Here is a 14,318-nt window from a genome sequence, read left to right as displayed (position 1 = left end):
CTGCAGTCGGTATTCAACACTGACAGAGGTGTGTTGTGTGTTGCAGCGAAACTACGATTTGATTCCATAATCCAGTGGAAATCTGAATAAAAACGGTTTTAAATCTACTATTTTAGAGCAAGGATGTCTCGCAGTGCCCGCCCACTTACTTCAGCGCGCGTGCTGCACAAGATTAAGGCGCTGACCACGCCGCAAAGCAGTGAACAATTTGTGGTTAACCGGAATCCCAGGAATCTGGAGAGGCTGCGCATTGCCTACAAGCCCAGCGGCTACCACTTGGAGAAGCCCGGTCGTTCCTACTGGCACACGCTCGAGATCAACACCAGCGGTCGCTATGTCAGCGCCGACGTGAAGCACTACGAGAACGGCACCATTCTGAGCGCCAGCACCGCCGAATGGGCCATCAAACAGCAGCTGTACAAGACCAACGACACCTCGGCATTTGTGAATCTGGGGCGAGTGCTGGCCCAGCGGTGCCTTCAGTCGGGCATCACCGAGATGACGTGCAATGTCGACGCAGTGGCCGGCAGCAAACTTCAGAAATTGCTGCAGACCCTCCAGGACAATGGGGTGTCATTCCAGGAGCCCACGCGATTGGTGAACAGCCAGCCATGGGATGCGTACCGGCATGAAAAGCCTTGGGAGGTTTCGGAGAAATCGATTCCTGCGACCCCAGCGAAGACAGACGCTATCAAGTCAAAACAAAAGTGAAAATCGTTCGGTTCTAGTTTTCGTATCGTTTACAATAAACGTTCATTTTTATGCTAATTAAAACAAAGCATTGTTTTATTTACAACTGCGCTCATTCGTATTTGCTCTTGATGTCCTTCCACAGTTTCTGCAACAGGAAAAAGAGCAATTCGTTTATTTCTAGTTGGTCTTACATAAGAGGCGAGTGCAACTTACGCCTTTGTTGATGGACTCGTACAGGGCAGTCGCGGAGACATCGATGGCGCGCTCGAAGAAGAATGTCGACGCGATGATGGCCACGGCGTAGGTGGACGTACGCTTGAACAAGGTATTGTAGATCACCTTCATTTTTGCGAGACTCCCAAATCGAATTAAATAATTCCTGGCAAAATATTACGCTTGCACGCCAAATACACAGCTGATGATAAGTAGTGTTCGGTAACGTTAAACATATTTTTGAGGTTCAGACGGTATATTTGATCGATAGTGCGGTCTCACTGAAAACCAGATCCTGACTAGGGCTATGCTTTTCTTTGTTGACCCTATTTTGCAAACAATCCAATAAAAAGACGTCATAAAAACTAGCCAGTCCTGTGGAAGATTGATTGATAAATCGGATAAAATTAAACTTTTAGCGCTGAAAATTCTAACTAGCTAGTGATATTAAATAGAACATCCAAATCGAGGAAAGTTGTTAAAGATGTATGGTATATTTTTAAAATTAGAAGGTATATTGTGGTATATTTATGATGGACGTGCAGTACATTTGATCGATAGTGCGGTCTCACTGAAAACCCGATCCAGACTAGGGCTATGCTTTTCTTTGTTGACCTTATTTTGCAAACAATCCAATGAAAAGACGTCATAAAAACTAACCCGTCCTGTAGAAAATTGACTGGTAAACCGGATAAAATTATAGTTTTAGCACTGAAAATTTTAACTAGCTAGTAATATTAAATAGAACATCAAAATCGAGGAAAGTTGTTTAAGATTTATGGTATATTTTTAAAAATAAAAAGTATATTGTGGTATGTTTATGATGGACGTGCAGTATAATTGATCGATAGTGCGGTCTCACTGAAAACCAGATCCAGACTAGGGCTATGCTTTTCTTTGTTGACCTTATTTTGCAAACAATCCAATAAAAAGACGTCATAAAAACTAGCCAGTCCTGTGGAAGATTGATTGATAAATCGGATAAAATTATATTTTTAGCGCTGAAAACTCTAACTAGCTAGTGATATTAAATAGAACATCAAAATCGAGGAAAGTTGTTAAAGATTTATGGTATATTTTTAAAATTAGAAGGTATATTGTGGTATATTTATGATGGACGTGCAGTATATTTGGTCGATAGTGCGGCCTCACTGAAAACTAGTTGGGTTGGAAAAACAGCAACATTTTGAGATAAACTTCGTGAAACAAAAAAGAAAAAGAGAAAGACCAGCTCAGACTCCACCTCGTAGTGCCCACTTCCGGAAGCTATTCTAATAAAAATACACAATAATGGTTGACCTAACTGACGCCGGCTCTCCGTTCCAGCAATCCATTCCCAATCTCGCCTTCTATGTACCGGCTGTTGTTGTGTTTACTCTGGCAGGTAAGTGCTTCAACTTCTACCCACCCTACCCCCCTAGAATCCTCACCACTCCACTCCACCGAAAAGCGGGTCAAAAGACTTTCACCAAGCCAAGCCAAGCAAGAAACTACAATGCCCGCACGCCCATCTACAGTCCCCGCCATGATACAAAGTTTTGTTTTGTTTGTTTGGAATGCGTTGAGATTTGCCCTGCCCCTTTGGCTATCGTTTGTTGTGTTCTTATCTGTTGTATTTATGGTTTGGTATGATTTCTGCAGCATTTTGGCAAGTCTTACGTGTTCCTATCTAGCCACTTATTCCGGTTTTCTTGCGTACGTAGCCAATTTGGGTTCGAGTGCGATAAGAGTGAGTGGCTCGAGTGATAAGAGTCCAGCCAGCCATTCACCATTCCCATAAATGAATGGTACAGTCGAAGGAACACGTGTGGGGACTCAATGTTATCCTTGTTTTATGCTGTAGTTGCACGGTTTATCCCCTCAATGCCAATGCATGCCTATTGGTTTGGACATATGTGTATGTACAGTTATACCTGTGCCTGTGTCCGGGGTGGACTGATAAGCGTGTGGAGGAGAGGCTCTCTTATCGCTCAGCCAACTTATTTTTACCGACTTCTTTGGACTACCTTTGGAATAATATGCTGACGATGGCGCGAATAACAGAACGAAAAGCGCAGCGAAAAGCAGAACCATATCTCCTCTCCAATAAGAATGAATTATAAGCACCTGATTACACCCGACGACGAGTGTCAATTTCTGTATATACTTTTAAATATGATTTTTAGTGACCGCTCAGTACTCCTGAGCAGCAGAAGCAACAGCCAGCACACGTAAGCCAGTGACCAGTAGCCAAAATTGTTTTGTGTGTGTACTGGGAGGAATAATAATTGGATTGGATTATTAGAAATTTGAATTAAATCTCCATCTATACCGAACCGAATCGAACTATCAATCGCGAGCAACGTGAATGATTCCCTTCCGTTGAGTTTGCCACGTTGCACCTCTCTCTCTGTTCTCCATTTGTGTTTGCCGTTTGCTGTTGTGTTTTTTGCCGTTTTGTTTGCCCTAACACCTCTCCCAAAGTGTCGTAAATTTAGCGTATTCCCCCCAGTAATTACACTAGAGGAAACTCAATTACTTTAAGATACTATAACCCCCCTTCAACCCCTCTCAGACGCGAACCGTTAAGGCTAGGCACAACCTCCCCCAACAACAGCCACAGCCACAGAGACTAAGTGAGCCCAGAAGTGAATTGAACAGAGAATATGGCAGAAGATCCACTGAATCAGCAGGCATTCGCCCAGGATGTGGAGGCGGCGGCGGCAGCCGGCGGCCCTGAGGGGTTCGCCGGTGCTGGGCCGGGCCATCCCGACTTCAAAATGCCCAGCGCCGAGGAAATCTGGAAGCTGGTGGAGAGCATGGATGGCATCTCGGATGCAGAGCGCGACGAGCTGCGCGAGAGCATATTCAATCCAAAGCCGCCATCGCCGGAGGACTTTATGCGCCAGTACGGACAGCCGGGCCACAGCTCACGGGAATATATGATATTCTTTGTGATGTTGGCCCTGATTCTGCTCGTCTTTGGTAAGCACAAAACCGACAGCCGACGACTGAAACAGAAACAGAACAACCTATCGGTTGTATCTCCAGGTCTACGGTATCTCCAGCTCCAGATAGACGTATTGTTAGGTGCTGTTAGGGTGCCCTGCCAGAACACTCGCGCACACACACACACACACAGATATGTTTGCTTTGCTTTATAGGCGTTCGATTTTCGATAAGATAACTCCAAATCCACCACGGAACAACAAATTTACAGCAGGCAAACCATCGCGTGGGCCACGCGTTGACAGAGACAGTGTTGAATCGGTACCCATGCCGGCCAGCGGGCAGAAGTTGTTTTACGAATCCCCGTGTTAGCCTTTTAGCTTGTAGTTCCCCCCCAACATGAGTTCGTTTGTCGGTGAGGAGTCGGCGGCGGGCATTGTCGAGCAGCTGAAACAGTCTGTGGAGTCCATTGTGGCCAAGACGGGACCCAACAGCAAATTCGCACAGGATCTGGTAAAGAAGATCGGCGACATGCAGCACAAATTGGAGTCCCTCACCGAGGCCGATCGGCACCTGTTCCTCGCGGAAATGAAGGGCAAATTCCAGGAGACCATTGAGCGAATCGAGCAAAGACTGACGCAGCACGCACACTTTGCTCAGACATACTCTAGTTCCATTGTGGCAGCTGTGATATTTCTCCTCTTCTCAATAATTGGTCTCGACTCAGCCTCGCGATTCGCCCGCTTGAACGCTTGAACTAATCGAAACGCTTTCCTTCCATTGCAGCTCTCTTTGGCTACAAGCTGTACAAGTCGCTGACGGAGAAGGAGCTCAAGAAACAGGAGAAGCTGAAGACCAAGCAGCAGAAGAAGTCAAAGAAGTCGAACTGAACCACGGAAAAGATGCCGAAAAACAAATAGATTCTTCCCATGACTTTCCCATCTGTTAATCAATATATGAAGAGGTCCCCCCGCTCCCTGTAAATGCAAAAATTATCGCGTACCAGTAAACGTAATAAATTAATTATTACCACATAGTTTTATGGAGCAGTTTTAAAATGTCATCGCATGGTTCCATCACGGGTCTTGGGTCTCTGCATTAATTACCATTATAAACGCCATTAAGCCACCATCGGAATGAAAAGGAAATCATGTCGTGACCGTGTTTACCAACCTACCACACCATACCACAGCACCAAACTTGTTGCTGGCATATTATAGTCAGGCATGCTTTTCGAATTCCCTCGCTTCCGTTGCCATGACAAGTAAACAAATCATTTTGTCCGTATATCCCTTTCCTTCGAAGCAAACAAATATTTATATCCAGTCTCAGTCTCTCCGCTCGTTAGTCTGATTCAGACGTGTCGGCAAGCACTTAAAACGAAAATATACAATGTCCTATTCTAGCCGTAAGTATGCATAGCTTATTGATGGGCAATTGCTGACTGTCTGATGATTACCTAGGCTTTGGCTTTGATTTCCATCTGCCCGATGAGGGTTGGTGCTACCCCAAGGACGACATGTTCTTTCGCCGTAGTGCCGAGTGGGTGCCGTTGGAGAGCGCTGGTGTGGGTCGCTCATTTGCCAACACGAACAGCGTGATCTATCCACGAATCACTGGCATGGTGCCGCGCTATGGAGGACATGTGCCGGGCGAGATTTTCAAGGTCGGCACCACTTACGGACGCGCCACCATCGACGCCAAGCGTTGGCTGGCCCTGCACCGCGAATAAGTTTTTTAAATCTCTTCTAGAATTGTCAAATTAGCTGTGTTATGCCCAATAAATATTGTTCTGCGTTCAAATTTCAAATTACCCGCGTATTGCATCAGGGTTGCTCTGAGATTGAAATTACTTTCCAGCACCGATAACAGCCGCCGATTGGCGGAATGTGCCCATTCACGATTACAAGGCGAAAACGTAAACAAACCAAAGACAAAAGAAGAAAGCGAAAAGTACCAGACATGACCTCTAATTTACTGAATATCTGTAGGCGTGGCCTTCACACGAGTTCCGTAAGACAACAAATCATCCAAAGCACCACGCCCACCAAACGGATATGCATTGTGGGTGCCGGACCCGCCGGTTTCTATGCGGCCCAATATCTGCTGAAAAATCTGAGCGACTGCGTTGTGGATATTGTTGAGAAGCTGCCGGTTCCCTTCGGTCTGGTGCGGTAAGAGGACTCTTAGGCTATCTAAAGTTGGTGGTGGTGTTACCAAATCCGAAAAGGGGCCCGAAGACGGAGCGCAAAATGCCATTGAAGTAGCCTGTAAGTACGAGTACGACGATTCTTGGTTATTGCTGGCTTGTGGGGATAGCGCACCCCCGAGAAGACTCACCGCCGACTTGGTCAAAGCTCCAGGCGGGGCTGGCCGCCACAGAGGAGAGACACCCGAGCACAAAGAAGCAAGCGAGCAGCGGAGCGAAACGAATCGTCCGCATCTTGGCGGTGGACTGTGGCCGTCGGCTGGGTCTCTGATGGTTTTATCTAAGCGTGGTCGCGTGTGTCGGGCAAGCACTTTGACACTTATCGACTAATGACATGTCCCATTATGCAAATCGACATTCCAGCTTTGGCGTTGCGCCCGATCATCCGGAGGTCAAGAACGTCATCAACACCTTCACAAAGACGGCCGAGCATCCGCGTCTTCGCTTCTTCGGCAATGTCGCACTCGGCACAGATGTGAGCCTCCAGGAGCTGAGGAACCAATATCACGCCGTGCTGCTCACTTACGGCTCCGATCAGGATCGCGAGTTGCAGCTGGAAAACGAGCAGCAGAGCCATGTGATATCAGCCCGCAAGTTTGTGGCCTGGTACAATGGACTGCCGGGCGCAGAGAACCTCGAGCCGGACTTGAGCGGACGCGATGTGACGATTGTGGGCCAAGGCAATGTGGCTGTCGATGTGGCACGCATGCTGCTCAGTCCCCTGGATGCACTTAGAGTAAGATAATTGAGGACTGACTGTAGGCATTAATTATGCTCACTCTGTTTTGGGTAGTCCACAGACACGACGGAGTATGCCCTGGAGGCACTCTCACGCAGCCAGGTGGAGCGGGTGCATCTGGTGGGTAGGCGCGGTCCCCTGCAGGCAGCCTTCACCATTAAGGAACTGCGCGAAATGCTCAAGCTGCCCAATGTTCAAACACGCTGGCGCTCGGACGATTTCTCAGGTAAGAAAGCAGTCTACAAATTCACGCTATAGACCACTGACGCCACATGTATATGATTCAGGAATTGCCAACCAAGTGGAACAGTTGCCGCGTCCACGCAAGCGACTCACGGAACTGATGCTTAAGAGTCTAAACGATCAGGAAAAGCTTTCCTCTTCCGCTTCCAAGCAATTTTTGCCCATTTTTCTGCGTGCCCCAAAATCCATCACTGAGTGCGAAATGGAATTCTCCGTCACAGAACTTCAGCAGGATGCGGCAGTGCCCACAGCTGCCATAGAACGGCTGCCAGCGAATTTAATTTTACGCAGCATTGGCTACAAGTCGAGCTGTGCTGACGCTGACATTAGCTTTGATGCTCGTCGGGGCCATGTTCGCAATCGAGAGGGTCGCGTCCTGAAGGTGGATGCGTCAGACAGCGTGGATGCTGGCCTGTATGTGGCAGGATGGCTGGGCACTGGCCCAACTGGTGTTATATTAACCACAATGAGCGGCGCGTTTGCTGTGGCCAAGAACATCTGCGAGGACATGGCAACCAATGCCCTGGAAACGAGCACATCGAAGCCTGGCTTCGAGGCGGACGACAAGCGAGTGGTCACATGGGACGGCTGGCGGCGCATCAATGACTTCGAGATTGAAACGGGCAAGGCAAAGGGAAAGCCACGCGAGAAGATAGTCAGCATAGCCGAAATGCTGCGAGTCGCCGGTGTCTAACGAAATCTTTGTATTATGTTTCCAATTTCAACCTTTTTGTTATTCTTTCCACAACTGCCCAACTTTTAGGGATATGTCAGGCGAGGCCTTTGTAAATTATTGTTATTCCATGCTCCATTATTAAACAATTGTAAATTGCTCTAAGTGAACATTTAGAAACCAAAATTTGTTGTTAAGAAAAGTTTGAGCGTCACAATGATGAATGATACCATTACGCCGGAGCCGCATTTGGTGCCAGGGTAAGCTATTCAGACTGATATCCATCTATCCATCGTATAACTGTGGGTGCTCAGGTACACCGGCCACTGCACACAGAACCGAGAGCGCGTGGGCAAGACGTATGGCAAGCAGACGCACAAGCTGCTCATCGATCCGTGCATCTATCATGCTCCCGAGTTGATCGTATTGCCCATAGACGCTAAGCAGGGACTCAAGGATTATCCCACGGAGCATGAGCTGCAGGTGCTGCGTCGCCGTGAGGATCTTGTGGATGCTGTATACCGGTATCCCCTACTCCCAGGTTATGCCGGCTTCGTGCCGAATATGGCAAGTCAGACGGGTAAGCGCTATGTGGCTGCTGCCACTGCGGGTGTCGCCCAACATGAGACCCTGATGGAGCTATATCGCTGCGAGAATCGTACACTTCGCCATCGCGATCTCTTGGAGAGTGGCAAAGGTCTCTTCGAACGCAAGCTGAATGAGCGTCTGGTGCGTACTCCAACCCCCACAACATAAAGTAGTCCCCCCTGAGTGCTTCCTTCCCTCAGCTCCCGCACGCCAGATACCGTTCGCCACTCATTCCCGTCACCGGTCGCTCCAAGGGCGTCAAGGATGGCGAGTGCCCGCCCAAGGTGGAGAAGCTGCGCTACAGCAAGTTCACGTCCCCGCACTTCCTGGAGGATGATGACGACGACAAGTTCATAATCAATGGATATGCCGCTCACATACCCATGGCCGTTACCCGATTTGGCGAGTCAAACCAGGTACTCACCCATCGGGCCCTGTGCAGCTTCTCCGACTACATGTACAAGAGGAAGCGCGACGTTTGGTGCTGCGGCCAGGACCTGACCAGGCCGGCAGTCACTTGCCCGCCGGTGGGACACTTTGTCATTTATCACGACGACGTCGGCATGGTGCCCAGCTACGCGGGTCATGTGCCGGGAGAGCTCTACAAGTTTGGACGCACCTACGGAAAGACAACGATCAATGCCAAGCGCTGGCTGGAAATTCACAAGGATCTTACCGGTCTGCCGGAGGTGTCGAATCTTGATTACACCTATTAGTTGATATAATTAAATTAAAAAGTGCCACAGAAATGTAACGTTTTTAGTAAACAATTCCCTTGGCTCTTGGATTTGCGCGTTACTCCCGCGCGGTCACACTACCGATTGTTTTGCTTATCGATACGAAAACAACAACATCCCTAGCTTCTTCTACGTCGTTTTTTTCGTGGAAATAAGTTTTAATTGATTGTGTGTGTTAATAATAGGCCAATTGTTCTCAATGCCGTGACCAATTTGTATCCAGTGCCTCAAGCGCTTGGCAACAATGTAAAAGTGGCAGTTTGGCATCGCAAACGGGGAAAATTTCCACGAAACGCTACAGGAAAAAATCTTTAGAATCGAAATCGAACAATTCAAACACACACACATAGTGCCGTGCTGTTCACACACTACAGACGTAGTACAGTACCGCAGTGCGTGCGAGCGAGTCGAATAGTCGGTCTGAAGATAACATACATTTGTGTACCTACCTCTCTTTCAAGTGGTGAGTTGAATGAATGCCGATTATGCACCCTGCACGCCAACTGACGAGCAGCATATGAGTGCAGCGATCAAGTGTAGACTTTTCACACTGCATACAGCGGTGAAACGTGAAACCCCAACAGATAGGATCAGAGATTCTGGCAGTCTCTTGGGCATCTCTTAGCGTCCATTTAGATAGGGTGTTTGTGTGTTGATTTTGTGGTGGCGGGAAATTGGTTGGAGCGTGCGCACAGGTCACAAACAAGTCGTTGCGAGCCGACCCCAACTTGTTTATTGAAAGCGAACAACGAATAAAAATAAAAACAAAAAAATATATGTATGTGTAATTTGTTGTAGCAGGTGAGATTTACGAGTGCATATTGAGTTCGGAGAGAGCTTTTTGAATGAGAACGACAACAAGAATGGGAACGCATAGGAAACGGGTGAAAAGCCGCCAAAATGGGTTGTGCATCGATTTTCCCGGTCGAAATATGAAAAATTTGTATTTACTTGGTATATTTAATTGCAGAACATTTTAGTGATGAGTGAAGAGGTCGCACCAAGCGTGGAGGACACGAAAATGCCCGAGCAGGATGGCCTAAAGGAGAAAGCTGATGAGTGCACGAGTGCGCCTGCTGCCAAGGACTCGGAAGGATCGTGCAGGGAGGCTGTGGAAGCGAAAAGTGTGCAACTGCAGAAGGAGCAAAGTCCGACAGATAAGGTGAAATCGACCACGGTGGATATCAACACACTGACTCCATCAACGCCCTCACACACGCCGCCACAGCTGCTGGCTACCGAAACGGCAGCAACAGCGCCCGTCATACCAGACAATATATTGTCGCCACCAAAGTCAGAAACACAAACTGATGAGACCAACACGGCCACATCAACGTCGTGCTCACCAGCTTCCGATGGCCAGCATTCGCCCGTGGGGGAACAGCCAGCTCCGACGCCGACGCTGAAGCCGAAGCCGAAGCAGGAGCAGCAAGAGGAGGCATCGGCGGTCAATGGCTCTATACCAAAGTCGGGAAAGCCGCTGGCCACAGCGCTAAGCAACAAAAAGCTCAAAAAGTCGGCATCCACGTCACCGCGCGCCTCCCGATCTCGCAAGCCGAAGGCACTGCCCATGTACGAGAGCGAGATCAGCGACAACAAAGTCGGCATTAAGCTGTGCATTAAAAAGTCGGATGGCGTTGCTGGGGGAGACTCCACACCATCAGCAGCATCGCCGCCCGTCCCCGTCCCTGCTGCCACAAAGCCGGCACGCAAGCGCGTTCGCAAGCCGAAGCAGCCGGACAGCGACGAGAGTGAATGTGAGCCGCGAAAGAAAAAGGTCTCGACGAGCGGTGCAGCAGAAGCAGTAGAGGGAGATGCCGTCGAACAGAGTGTCTGGGCTGAAAGGCTGCCGGCGGAAGTCCTCTTCCGAGTAAGTGAAAGGCGCTGAAGACAAACAAGAAAGAGAGGACTCAATGAGGTTTTTTTTACTTTTAGATTTTCGAACACGTTATTGAGAAGGACGGCTGCCTGCCGACACTCTTCCGCCTGGGACGAGTCTGCTCCCTGTGGCGGCGGGTTTCTCTAACCCCCTCGCTGTGGCACACAATGGATCTGACTACATGGATCAAGGAGAAATATCGCACAGAACTAAAACTCAAGTGGTTTGTGGATAACCGCTGCAGTGCATGCACCGAGTTGAATGTTTGTAAGTGATCAAAAACGACCATCCTGAACCCTTTTCATTAACCGAAAGGTTCTTTGTTATGTTTTTGCAGCCAACTGGAAAATATCTGACGTATCCATCAATTGCTTCCTCATCAAGTTGGCTGCCGGTTGTCCAAACTTGACCGGTATCACGCTCTCCGGCTGGAAAGGATTCACCTCAGACAATTTAACCTATTTGGTGGACAACATGAAGAAACTGGAACGGCTAGACTTGAGCTCCATTAACGTAAGTTTAAGTCCTATATTCTGAAGGAAACTCTGCTGATTGTGTTTGTTTAACCATCTTACAGCTTGAGATGAATGCCAGCAAGACCGCTGTGGGCATGATCTCTCTGTGCAATGCGCTCCAGACCATTGGCAGTCGTCTAACTCATCTCCACTTGGCGCACAATCGTCTGGCGGGCATACCGCAAATAGTCGGCGTACTGTCGGTATGTATTGGCAGTCTCCCCTAATTATAGGTTCTGGTAATTTTAAATTATGCATTTCAGGCCCACTGTCCGAATCTGGAGCTATTGGATCTCTCGAATGTGACCACGCAGGCCACATCCCACGGCGTGCTGCACATTGAGAAACTGCAGCATGGCTGCCAAAAGTTGAAGGTTCTGCGGGTGACCAACTCGCACATCACACCGAGCACAGCAGGAATGCAGGAGATTGTAAGGCTTTCACATTTGGCTTGTCGCAAAGAAGATACTCTAGGCTTTAACTAATTGTAGATGGACTCTCCTGGCTTTCCCAATCTCGAAGAGCTCTCCGTGGCTGCAACTACGGATGAATCGCGCATCATTTGCGATGATCACCTGCAGCGCCTGCTAAAGAGCAGCTCCAAGCTGAAGCTGCTAGATGTGCGCAACTGCACTCGGCTGACGCACGAGAGCCTCATCCGGTTACCAGCCTGGGATATTAAGCATTTATACCTGTCGGGCTGCTCAGTTACGCGCGATGTGGGGTAGGTCCAGATCTCCAATCAGTTTTCACAATTTGAGGCTTATTGTTGTTTCCTCTGTAGGTCGGGTCTGGAACTCATTGCCTCCAAGTGGGCGCATAGTCTCATAGAACTGGATCTGGCCTGGGCAAATGTGCAGCAGCCGATAGACAATGCACTGCGCGCTCTTGCCGAAAAGGGGAGCGAGTGCCCATTGGCGTAAGTATTTGGAATCTCGATAAATGTCACAAATCTCATTACCTTATCCCCTGCAGTCATTTGAATCTGTGCGGCTCGTCCGTGTCTGATGAGGCAGTCAAGGAAATACTCAAAAACTGCGCCAACATGAGCTCAATCAACCTGGCTTCATGCCGCGGACTGCCGCGCGGGGTCAAGCGTCTCATGCAAGGAGCGCAGCAGTTGCGAGAGCTGCGAGAAGTTCTCGGTGTGCAGCTAAAAGACAGCCGCAGCAGTGGGAGCAACTAATCAGTCAGTGTGCCAGTTCACACATCGGTTTTATTGTTGAGCAAGCAGGCCACATTTAAATGTAATTTAAATTGTTGCTTCCCCATACTCTGCACGCGCAGGAGATGCGCTGCGGCGTTCGGCAATTTTGTTGATTTTCTAATTGTAGTCCGCGAAAATATTGCAATATGAGCGATCAGAACGATCAGTTGCAATATGGCTTGCATCTTCCAATTATGCTTACCTTGTTTATAGGCGGTAGTGTGTAATAATTGTAATAGTTTAGTATTCTAGGCGCTCCGTTCTCTTGCTCTTTCTGCATCCGAAACAAGAAACAGGAAAGGATCCGCTGAGAGAGCGGCCGCTGCAATCTTTTGTAAATGCAATATGTATTCATAATTTAGTTGATTCGAATTTTTTGTAGAACGGCGAGTACCAACCACTTGCGAGGACGATTTAATGATTTTTTGTTAAATGAACGATGGAATTCATTATTAGTAAGTCCGACCATTGTGTGTTTGTAAAGTATGTACGTATAGTATGCAAGAATCTAGAATAAGTACCATACAAATCGATGTATGTATTAACCATGAAGATAGTAGTCGTCAATTGAAAGTCGATAAATAAGACAATTTGTAGAATGTTTTAACACGATTAAAATGTACATATTGGCGATTGAGAGCGCTCTGATTGAACGTTTTCAATATTAACCATTAATAAATGCTACACCACACATAAACATTAATTAACACAATTCAATTGTTAGGCATTATTTGTAGTTAAGAGAAGGCAATTAAAGGTACATTTACTTTATAATAAACGCAAACATTTTCAATCTCTATTGTTTGTATAGTTGCTTCGTATTCCTACCACCGAAAAAAGGTCAAAGGTTCTTCAAGATTAATTTATTTATGTATAATTTTATTCAAATATGCGGGCCACATCTACTCTTCACATATCGGAGTCCATTCTTTAGTTTTTCTTCAGATTATCAACATCTTTGATGTATTCGGTGCCAACCTTGACAATGGCCGCGCCGGTTCCCAGACCAACCAAGGTGGCGAGAAGAGCATTATCCTCAGCAAGGGAAGATTTTAGGAGCGCCCAGGCAAGTACAGAACCCATACTGAATAGAACTCCACCGAGGGCCGAATACGCCACTCGTTTGTTCGTCTTGACGTCCTTGAGGTGAGGACGGCCGTAAATGTAGAAAGCCGTGCCCACAGCAGACGAAATCAAGAACACATTAGTAAGATCCCTCTTCGGCAGTAGCCTGGGCACAATCTGGGGGTTCATAACATTGACCGACAGGGCTCCGTAGCTGACCAGCCCGTGCAGTGGTATGTAGTAGTTGAACACGTTTTCTCTGGTGAGTGGCCTCAAGCCGATTCTCTCGCACAAGCTGCACGCGTCGTTATTTGGTCCATTGGCCATAATTTTTAATGCAAATGCAAATTCTACGTAATAATAATATTCCGGCGATGAAAGTGAAGACTTCTTCTTCTTCGTTATATAAAGAGTAGTGTTGCCGTCCTAAGAATAATGCCGGGTCATTATGCTGCGAATTTAGCTAACTTCTAACAATTGTTTCGGAACTCACAAATTATTGAGAGTAAAAACATTAAATTATATGCCCATCTGTTCTAGTTTTAGGATGGAGGTTAAAAGATAAAACTTAGAAACAAGTTTTTTTGGAGAGAGCTGTCAATCCTTAACAACAGCCGGCACACATTGAA

The 14,318-nt window shown here is 47.6% G+C and overlaps 9 protein-coding genes across 13 annotated transcripts; 6 read left to right on the top strand and 3 right to left on the bottom strand.

Moving 5' to 3' along the window:
• Nucleotides 1–20: 20 nt before the first annotated feature.
• LOC117890776 (39S ribosomal protein L18, mitochondrial) lies at nucleotides 21–736 on the top strand. Its single transcript, XM_034795846.1, has one exon. The coding sequence runs from the start codon at nucleotides 124–126 to the stop codon at nucleotides 709–711; it is 588 nt and encodes a 195-aa protein (XP_034651737.1). The 5' UTR covers nucleotides 21–123; the 3' UTR covers nucleotides 712–736.
• On the bottom strand, nucleotides 718–1,127 carry LOC117890806 (cytochrome b-c1 complex subunit 9). Its single transcript, XM_034795881.1, has 2 exons — nucleotides 907–1,127; nucleotides 718–838 (listed from the first exon to the last, which is right to left on the bottom strand). The coding sequence occupies exons 1-2, from the start codon at nucleotides 1,036–1,038 to the stop codon at nucleotides 803–805; spliced, it is 168 nt and encodes a 55-aa protein (XP_034651772.1). The 5' UTR covers nucleotides 1,039–1,127; the 3' UTR covers nucleotides 718–802.
• A 941-nt stretch (nucleotides 1,128–2,068) lies between these two features.
• LOC117890785 lies at nucleotides 2,069–4,870 on the top strand. 4 transcript variants are annotated; one of them, XM_034795857.1, is made up of 3 exons: nucleotides 2,069–2,290; nucleotides 3,461–3,870; nucleotides 4,621–4,870. In XM_034795857.1, the coding sequence occupies exons 2-3, from the start codon at nucleotides 3,552–3,554 to the stop codon at nucleotides 4,722–4,724; spliced, it is 423 nt and encodes a 140-aa protein (XP_034651748.1). In that variant the 5' UTR covers nucleotides 2,069–2,290; nucleotides 3,461–3,551; the 3' UTR covers nucleotides 4,725–4,870. The 4 variants fall into 4 exon arrangements, with proteins under 4 accessions (XP_034651748.1, XP_034651751.1, XP_034651749.1 ...); XM_034795858.1 differs by lacking the exon at nucleotides 2,069–2,290 and adding an exon at nucleotides 3,073–3,116; XM_034795860.1 differs by lacking the exon at nucleotides 3,461–3,870 and having other exon boundaries at nucleotides 2,076–2,290.
• A 223-nt stretch (nucleotides 4,871–5,093) lies between these two features.
• On the top strand, nucleotides 5,094–5,647 carry LOC117890801. The gene is made up of 2 exons (XM_034795875.1): nucleotides 5,094–5,242; nucleotides 5,298–5,647. Exons 1-2 carry the CDS (start codon nucleotides 5,227–5,229, stop codon nucleotides 5,564–5,566), a joined length of 285 nt encoding a protein of 94 aa, XP_034651766.1. The 5' UTR covers nucleotides 5,094–5,226; the 3' UTR covers nucleotides 5,567–5,647.
• Nucleotides 5,648–5,721: 74 nt separating this feature from the next.
• LOC117890741 (NADPH:adrenodoxin oxidoreductase, mitochondrial) lies at nucleotides 5,722–7,868 on the top strand. Of its 2 annotated transcripts, XM_034795795.1 has the most exons (5): nucleotides 5,722–6,008; nucleotides 6,407–6,779; nucleotides 6,837–7,008; nucleotides 7,070–7,732; nucleotides 7,764–7,868. In XM_034795795.1, exons 1-4 carry the CDS (start codon nucleotides 5,722–5,724, stop codon nucleotides 7,717–7,719), a joined length of 1,482 nt encoding a protein of 493 aa, XP_034651686.1. In that variant the 3' UTR covers nucleotides 7,720–7,732; nucleotides 7,764–7,868. The 2 variants fall into 2 exon arrangements, with proteins under 2 accessions (XP_034651686.1, XP_034651683.1); XM_034795792.1 differs by having other exon boundaries at nucleotides 7,070–7,868.
• LOC117890805 lies at nucleotides 5,789–6,288 on the bottom strand. Its single transcript, XM_034795880.1, has 2 exons — nucleotides 6,175–6,288; nucleotides 5,789–6,102 (listed from the first exon to the last, which is right to left on the bottom strand). Exons 1-2 carry the CDS (start codon nucleotides 6,275–6,277, stop codon nucleotides 6,026–6,028), a joined length of 180 nt encoding a protein of 59 aa, XP_034651771.1. The 5' UTR covers nucleotides 6,278–6,288; the 3' UTR covers nucleotides 5,789–6,025.
• LOC117890759 (UPF0605 protein GA14893) lies at nucleotides 7,820–9,045 on the top strand. The gene is made up of 3 exons (XM_034795820.1): nucleotides 7,820–7,958; nucleotides 8,013–8,427; nucleotides 8,487–9,045. The coding sequence occupies exons 1-3, from the start codon at nucleotides 7,915–7,917 to the stop codon at nucleotides 9,000–9,002; spliced, it is 975 nt and encodes a 324-aa protein (XP_034651711.1). The 5' UTR covers nucleotides 7,820–7,914; the 3' UTR covers nucleotides 9,003–9,045.
• Nucleotides 9,046–9,125: 80 nt separating this feature from the next.
• Nucleotides 9,126–13,334, top strand: LOC117890712 (F-box/LRR-repeat protein 6). The gene is made up of 9 exons (XM_034795750.1): nucleotides 9,126–9,486; nucleotides 9,994–10,893; nucleotides 10,959–11,169; nucleotides 11,240–11,415; nucleotides 11,480–11,620; nucleotides 11,681–11,848; nucleotides 11,909–12,141; nucleotides 12,202–12,336; nucleotides 12,393–13,334. The coding sequence occupies exons 2-9, from the start codon at nucleotides 10,006–10,008 to the stop codon at nucleotides 12,601–12,603; spliced, it is 2,163 nt and encodes a 720-aa protein (XP_034651641.1). The 5' UTR covers nucleotides 9,126–9,486; nucleotides 9,994–10,005; the 3' UTR covers nucleotides 12,604–13,334.
• Nucleotides 13,335–13,479: 145 nt separating this feature from the next.
• LOC117890781 lies at nucleotides 13,480–14,109 on the bottom strand. Its single transcript, XM_034795852.1, has one exon. It carries the CDS (start codon nucleotides 14,014–14,016, stop codon nucleotides 13,555–13,557), a length of 462 nt encoding a protein of 153 aa, XP_034651743.1. The 5' UTR covers nucleotides 14,017–14,109; the 3' UTR covers nucleotides 13,480–13,554.
• Between the last annotated feature and the right edge of the window lie 209 nt (nucleotides 14,110–14,318).

The sequence above is a fragment of the Drosophila subobscura genome, chromosome E (assembly GCF_008121235.1).
Source record: "Drosophila subobscura isolate 14011-0131.10 chromosome E, UCBerk_Dsub_1.0, whole genome shotgun sequence".
Classification (NCBI taxonomy): domain Eukaryota; kingdom Metazoa; phylum Arthropoda; class Insecta; order Diptera; family Drosophilidae; genus Drosophila; species Drosophila subobscura.
The sequence above is the reverse complement of the archived record's forward strand: the minus strand, read 5'-3'. Positions and strand labels throughout refer to the sequence as shown.